Source organism: Sebastes umbrosus, chromosome 8, assembly GCF_015220745.1.
Source record: "Sebastes umbrosus isolate fSebUmb1 chromosome 8, fSebUmb1.pri, whole genome shotgun sequence".
NCBI classification, from domain to species: Eukaryota; Metazoa; Chordata; class Actinopteri; order Perciformes; family Sebastidae; genus Sebastes; species Sebastes umbrosus.
The window spans coordinates 29967706-29975489 of record NC_051276.1 but is presented as its reverse complement, the minus strand read 5'-3'; the positions used below and the strand labels follow the sequence as shown (position 1 = coordinate 29975489).

Genomic DNA, 7784 nt, shown 5'->3' with positions numbered 1-7784 from the left:
TTGCACACATATTGGTATAGAGACCATCTGAGTTCACTTTGGCAACAAGTTACATTTTTTCCCTCCATAGGACTTTTAGTGGCTAAGGATTAGGTGCAGCAGTGGATTTGAATGTTTGAACGTCCTCCTATGAAGCCAGCTGGTTAAAATGCTTAACTTGAAGCCCTTCATGCTCCTCTGTGTATGACTGTGTGGCTGTAGAGTGCCTCACCTTAGGGAGAGCAGAAATAACTGCGTGTGTGTATGTGGGTGGCACACATCCTCCACTATCTCGTACCACCAATTTTTAAAAGTGGTCCGCTGGTTTTCGCTTCATCCTCTTCCACCAAATGTCACTGTGGGATCATTACCAAACAGCATGAACCAGTTTAAAAAGTTACATTTTTACCGAAGCAAGAAAAACTTTCCAGAGATGTCGAGATCTAATGATTAAAAAAAGTCTTGTCTCGTGCATGTTTTTCAAGGCATGTGATGAAAGAAATGTAGCATCAATCATTAAGATTTATGATTTGACTCTAGATTTATGAGCTGACCTTTCTCTCTGACCGTGACTGCTTTTAATTGCAGTAATGATCCGTCACTGGGCGGCTTCCAGGTCTCCTTTAACAGGAGGACGAGGTTGTCCTTTTGTCTTGTCAGAATATCTGGCAAGCTTTCGATTTGATGTCAAGTATTTTGGCTGTGAGGTTGTACAGCACTTCACAACCTAGAGGATGACAGCCTTCCCCAGCACACACTGGATTTAAAGGCAATCAGGACAGGTTGCCAGACACACAGACAGATGCTCTCATTAGCAGCTACTTGTGCTGTCAGTGTGTCCCAAACTTGAATGTCTTGGGACCAAAACCAAAAATTCCACATTGAAAATGGTCAAGTGTCAAACCTGGCACTAACCTTTACAGGACGGCAAGACTTTTCCTCTTAGAAATCCATTTTGTGTCCATCAGTGCTGTGCATGTCTACCCAGTGTCGCTGCATTATAGAGATAAATGGTGTCTACCGCTAACGAAGGACACAAAGCTGTATTGTAGCTGAGCTGATTATTGCAGCACTTAACGGCGAGGCAAGCCATACACAATGGGTTGCTATGCGTGGGTCGTGGTATCCAGGGCATCTGGCAATCTTTGTAGAAAACTTCAGAGTCAACTTTGGCTGCTGCCAACCGTATACGCCAGTTATCAACATGTTACAGTCACAATGAAGAATAGTTGCTGCAACACGTTCTCATCCCACCTCGTCACATACTGACGCTTTGTCAGACCACTCGGAGTCACTTTTCGGTCGCAGTAAACACATCCTTAATGTAGTGAATTAAACAAAAACCCTTGCTTATGATTAGGCAACAAAACCACTTAGTTAGGTTTAGGAAAAAAACAACATGGTTGAGCTTAAAATTCCTGTCTATTCAATGAAATGTGACTTGATGTTGTGAACACAGAACACGAACGAACAGCTGATGGTAAGCCTGTGTGTGTTGGACTCATCCACCTCCCCTCCGGCCCGCCCTGTGTGTCTCTTTTGCTCTTTTAAACTACGCCACTACAGCACGTTCCCTGTGCGTTTACTGTTGCTGTGGATGGGTTTATGTTGTAGTTATTTGAAAGCCTGGTGCACTGCATACCGAAGGTTGATGGCCGTGACAGAGCGGCAGTGTTTGACGCCCAGGGCTGGTTTCTCAGGTATTCTTGCTGCATTGTTCCATATCCTCATCAAAGTGACAAGAATGTATGTAATTTCTTCCAACTTGGTCACGGAAATGTACTTTACATAATATATTTTTTTGATTTTTAGTTGGACTACACATTGATTGGATGGGAATGAATAACTGGCTGAAATGGTGTCAACTTGGTACTCTTCCAGTTTAGGCAAACAACAAAGTACAAACTAATTATTCCTGTAGTAAACCCTTGTCATGTGGCTCATTGTGACTGTTTACTGTTCATAGAAATTAGGTTAATTCACAGCAGGCTGTTCTGTAGTCAGCAGTTGCAGCCTGAGGGAAACAAACTCCAGGCAGATTGGTTGATTTAAAGCTGCAGTCGGTAACTTTGAGCAAATATGATAAAGTTATTTTTTATAAAACGGTCACTATATCCTGACAGTAGTGCATGAGACAGATAATTTGTGAAAAAAAATCATGTTCCTCTGTGTCCTCCTAGTGCATTTGGAAGATTTCAATGTGCCCGAGTGAAAACAACCAATCAAATCTGTGGAGTCTCTAACACAGCTTGTGAACTTCGATCAAACGGACAAACTAGGCAGCGCTGATCAAATATGAATCAAAATTCTGTCACTATAATGCCTATTTCTCTCCTCAAATGTGTTCAGAAACATACTTTAGTGTACTGTTTAGCTGTAAAATGAGAACGTTTGTGACGCGGCAGCCATATTGAAAACAGTCAAGCCAAAACCAAGCACCGCCCACCGGCCAGAACAAACTTTACGGTAACAGCATATTTTCAACCTTTTTGAGTTGACCCCCGCCCCCACCAGAATAATCAGGTTGGTGTTTGCGACCCTCCAGTTTTGTTTAGTTTGAACAGCTAGCACATTGTCCAATGTGCTCCCGGCACTGTGGATTTTTGATGCATTCCGTGACTTTCTCTGTCCCCCCGACCCGACAGAAATCCCCCGTCAGAAACTTGTGCACGCACACGTTGACATTTTACAAACATTTAATCAAATCTATTCTAAGTCAAAATATATAACGTACAGGCGATGCAATGTATAAAAACATTCCCCATTCTAAAATATATTTATATTATATATTATATATATTTCTTTCTCCATAACCATCTGGTGACGCCCAGACTGAGAACCGCTGCTTTAGAGACTCCTCTGTACTGATTTGCTCCTATGAAATCTTGCAGATGCCATTAGGAGCACTAGGAGGACACAGAGGAACATGCTTTTTTCAGATTACCTGTCTCATGCAATACTGTCAGGCCATAGTGACAGTTTTATAAAAATAACTTTTTATCATATTTGCTGAAAGTCACCGACTGCAGCTTTAACTGTGAACTAATTTACCCCCAAAAACACAAGTGTGTTGTGAGTCGGGTTAGTTTGAGGTCAGCAAAATCTTGTCATAAAGTGAAATTCCGCCTACTTATCATTCTTAACCTCCTAGACATTTCTTCATAGTTCAGTGCGAACAATTCAGTTTAATGATTCATTTATGTCAAGTAGATTATACCCAACCTGATTCAGGAGCTCATTCACTCTCTTGACAGATCGGCTTGGACAGTTATGACTCATGTTGAAGTCACCCCACAGCCTAAAAATAATCACGACTGAGAGTTTGAGTCACTATAATGTCCAGCTCTTGGATGGAAATGGATTGTGCTTAAAATGAATATTTCAAACTAGTTGTGTATTCATTTAGAAGGAAAAGATATGCATTGTTTTTTAATCAGAATAAAACTTAATAACAAAAATGCAATCATTTTGATCGCCTCATTTTCAGTTCAGTGCAACTATGTTAATGTCATTATTGGCCCATTTGATTTAGTTAACCTTGGCTTTACTTCGTCATTGTTTTGTCACATACCCCACTGCTGTGTGTGTAAAATATTTGTAATAATTCCAAAAACAACCAATATTTTTCCTTCAACCATTTTTTATTTCCATCTGATCCTATTAAAAACCATTATCTAACCCATCTAGGGCTGCAACTAACGATTCTTATTATTGTTGATTAATCTGTTGATTATGTTCTCGATTAATCGATTAGTTATTTTGTCTATAAAATGTCAGAAAATGTCGATCAGTGTTTCCCAAAGCCCAAGATGAGGTCCCCAAATGTCTTGTTTTGTCAATTAATCATTGCAGCTCTACCATCCCTTTGACAGAAATTGGACTTGATGTAGGTGAAAAAATACAATCTATAACCATAAAACATTGTTTTATCACCAAATGTCATGTTTTATATGTTATATTCCTCTTGTTGACATGTCCTTCATAGAGACATTACTTAATATTTGGGGTGAATTACTGTTATAAAACAATAACAGAAATCTAAATCCACCTATTTGAGATTTAGGAGTGGTGGTGTGGTGTGAAAAGTACTGTCTACTCTGATCACAGATACGTAAAGAAATGAATAAATCCAATTTTATTGTCACACATTTTTACATAACACAGCACAGCACACAGTGAAATTCAGCTACTGCATTTAACCCATCCTAGTATATTAGGAGCAGTGTAAAAAAAAAATCTCTTGTATGAAATCACACAGAAGTAATGCAGACTACTGAAACATGCTATCAGTCCAAAAAACCCTGTTTAAGATAAGATAAGATAAGATAAGATGAACCTTTATTAATCCCTGGAGGGAAATTCAGGTGTCAAAGCAGCAAACATCAGCAAACAGAGTGAAACACAGGAGAGGTAAAGGTATACAACAATTATAAAAACAATAGAGATATAAAAGATACAGAGTGAATGGGTGAACATAGTGTGTACAGTCTGTCAATAAATAAATGTTGTATGTACAATAAATAAATGTAATATGTGCATATGTGCAGTCTATAAAGTGGTATATAGGATGTATAGTGTAAAGTAAGTGTAAAGTGCGCCAGTGGTCAGAGTCCAAGATGTTGCAGATAGTGCATGTTTAAAGGCAGATAGTGCATGTTTAAAGGCAGTTTATAAGCAATTCTCACATAATTAGGGAAAAGGTACAAGTATCAGTGTAATAAAACAATGATGTTTGATCTGTTAAAGAGGGCACAGTGGGGATAACATAATGAAAATGCAAAGAAAAAGCTTAATGATTGCAACTGATTAATAGATAGTAATCTTGATCTAAACACAAGTATCTGTTTTGTGGCACATGAAATCCACTGGAACTACAAAGTGAAATTCAGCTACTGCATTTAACCCATCCTAGTATATTAAGAGCAGTGTAAACAAAAAAAAGAGGTAAAAACCCCTTGTATGAAGTCACACAGAAGCAATGCAGACTTCTGAAACATGCTATCAGTCCAAAAATCATAAAATTAGGAAAAGGTGCAAGTATCAGTGTAATAAAACAATGTGGTTTGAGCTGTTAAAGAGGTCACAGGGGGTTAACACAATGAAAATACAAAGAAAAAGCTTAATGATTGCAACTGATTAATAGATAGTAATCTTGGTATAGTATGTTTTGTTGCACATGAAATCCACTGCAATGCAGAAGAAGCTGCACATGTCCACCAGAGAAACAGTCAGTAGTGTATTTATCAGGACACACAGATGTGTATGTGAGTTGAGAGGTTGTGTGCAGGATCACATCAGGTCAGATGCTTTATTCTCCCCTATAACTTAGTGTCCCGGCTGCCGGGTGACATAGTGACATTACTTTATATTTGGGGTGAATTACTGTTATAAAACAATAACAGAAATCTAAATCCACCTATTTGAGATTTAGGAGTGGTGGTGTGGTGTGAAAAGTACTGTCTACTCTGATCACAGATACGTAAAAAAAAAGTAAAAAAGAATGAATGAATCCAATTTTATTGTCACACTGTATATAGCACACAGTGAAATTCAGCTACTACATTTAACCCATCCTTGTATATTAGGAGCAGTGTAAAAAAAAAATCCCTGGTATGAAGTCACACAGAAGCAATACAGACTTCTGAAACATGCAATCAGTCCAAAAAATCAAGCAATTCTCACAAAATTAGGAAAAGGTACAAGTATCAGTATAATAAAACTGATGTTTGAGCTGTTAAAGAGGTCACAGGGGGTTAACATAATAAAAATACAAAGAAAAAGCTTAATGATTGAACTGATTAAAAGATAATAATCATGGTCTAAACACAAGTATGTGTTTTGTTGCACATGAATTCCACTGCAATGCAGAAGAAGCTGCACATGTCCACCAGAGAAACAGTCAGTAGTGTATTAGTCAGGACACACAGATGTGTATGTGAGTTGAGAGGTTGTGTGCAGGATCACATCAGGTCAGATGCTTTATTCTCCCCTATAACTTAGTGTCCGTGCTGCCGGGTGAAGAGGCTGCAAGAGCATCAGCCTCCAGCAGCAGCAGCCTCCTCCTCCTCGGTGCTCGGTGCTCTCCTCTCTCCTCTCTCCGTCGGCCCCTGCGTGGTGTGTGGTGGCCCGGACGCCGGAGTGACGAGCCTTGTGGTGCAATGTACGTGTGCACCGTCCACCGGACTGACAGGGCCGCAGGTCCAATGAGATAAGTCGACATATTGAGGTTGTCAAATCAAAGCCAAAGGGGAGGCGCTGTCCCACCGTCGTCTCAATTACGTCATGCACAAACAGCTGGTCGTTGGCAAGAAAAAAAAAAAAAAAAAAAACTGAAAAAATGTAGACCAGCACAGCGAACTGAGAACTGCACCCGGGCTGGAGCCCCTCCACTGAAATATTGAGCTTTTGAACGATGTGGCAGCTGGAGCGTCCGGGCTCAGGATGGAGTCCTCCGAGGCTCCTCTTGCTGGTTTACACCTTTCTGTGCGCGCTCGGAGGTGAGTTGCGTTCATGCTTTCATTCACTGTGTTGCTTTGATTCACTGGGAGCTGTTCCTTTTGTCGGGGGTGCTGAAATCCACCAGCAGCAGCAGCACCAGCAGCAGCAGCATCGGATCCTGTCTGCAGGTCTGAATTCAGTCTCTTAAACATCCACAGCTGCTGCTGCTGCTGCTGCTGTTTCTTTTAGCCACCAAACAACCCCGTTTTTAGGAACACAGACTGGCTTCAGTGTCCGTGACGCATGGGGACAGACTGCTGCTAATTATGGCACGCAACACATTGACAGATGCTCCTATAGGTTGTATATATACACGCTGCGATGAGGTGCTGGATGTGGCCACAGGAAAAAACACACATCAGGGCTGCTTTCATTGTTGTTGCCTTTTGGTTTGTTAATTTGTTTGCTGTTGTTTTTGCTTTGTTAAAGAAGGAAAAAAGACAAGTTAAGACATGTTGGCATAATGCATATTCATTGGACAATAAGGCAGTGTTTTTAATTTAATTGAAAATAAGCACTTGAATAATGTGGCAATATTTAAGTTAAATCTTTGAAATCCATTTGATTTCAGCTCCTCATATCTTAAAATGTGACTTGATATTTTTTATTTTTCTTAATGATTATGTATTTCCCTTTTTTTTAAAAAAAAAAAAAGAATGGTATGTGGTCTCCATTCACCAAGATGTCTTTGCTGTTTCAAGACAGAGGTGTGAAACAAAAAGCTCAGAGCTCAGTAGTGAGACAACAATGCATCCATATACCTCCAGCAGCACACGCTGCACTGGCTGTGCATGGCCACAGAAGACCCTCTAGGTCTGTGTGAGACCCTCTAGGTCTGTGTGAGACCCTCTAGGTCTGTGTGAGGATGTTGCAGTCCCCCTGACAGACTTGTTGCTGTTCCTCTCCACCAGTTTTGCTAAATCCTTGGACTTGGTTGAAGTCCGTCAGATCAATGTCCCCCTTTAACCTCCTTTTTCCTGGACTCACTGGATGCTTTTTTAGCATCACAGTGAGGAAAATCAAAGTGATATTTGGGTCTTGAATGCAGAATTCAATGATTTTGCTTGTTTATTTGAATGCTTGTTGTCTCGATGATCAGCTGGAAGTCAGTTTATCCACTTAGGATGAAGTGTTTGAAGAATAATTGTTGTTACAGATGGTACTTCTGTTTTTTAAAGATTTTAAAATCCTACAAAATCGTGCTAATAGAGGAGGAATTTCGAAAAGCAACCTTTACCTACGCTGCTGTTGCAAAAAAAAACAGTTCAAAGACTATCCTGCTCAGCATTCACGGATAAATCTCTAGT

At 40.0% G+C, this 7784-nt stretch overlaps 1 protein-coding gene across 1 annotated transcript in view; it reads left to right on the top strand.

The window, feature by feature from the left end:
* The first annotated feature begins 5572 nt into the window (after positions 1 to 5572).
* tmem8b (transmembrane protein 8B) overlaps positions 5573 to 7784 on the top strand; it is a 44971-nt gene continuing 42759 nt past the window's right edge. The window contains exon 1 of the mRNA XM_037778819.1: positions 5573 to 6476. Within this exon, the coding sequence (XP_037634747.1) occupies positions 6392 to 6476 (85 nt within the window). The 5' untranslated portion in view covers positions 5573 to 6391. The remainder of the gene's footprint in view (positions 6477 to 7784) is intronic.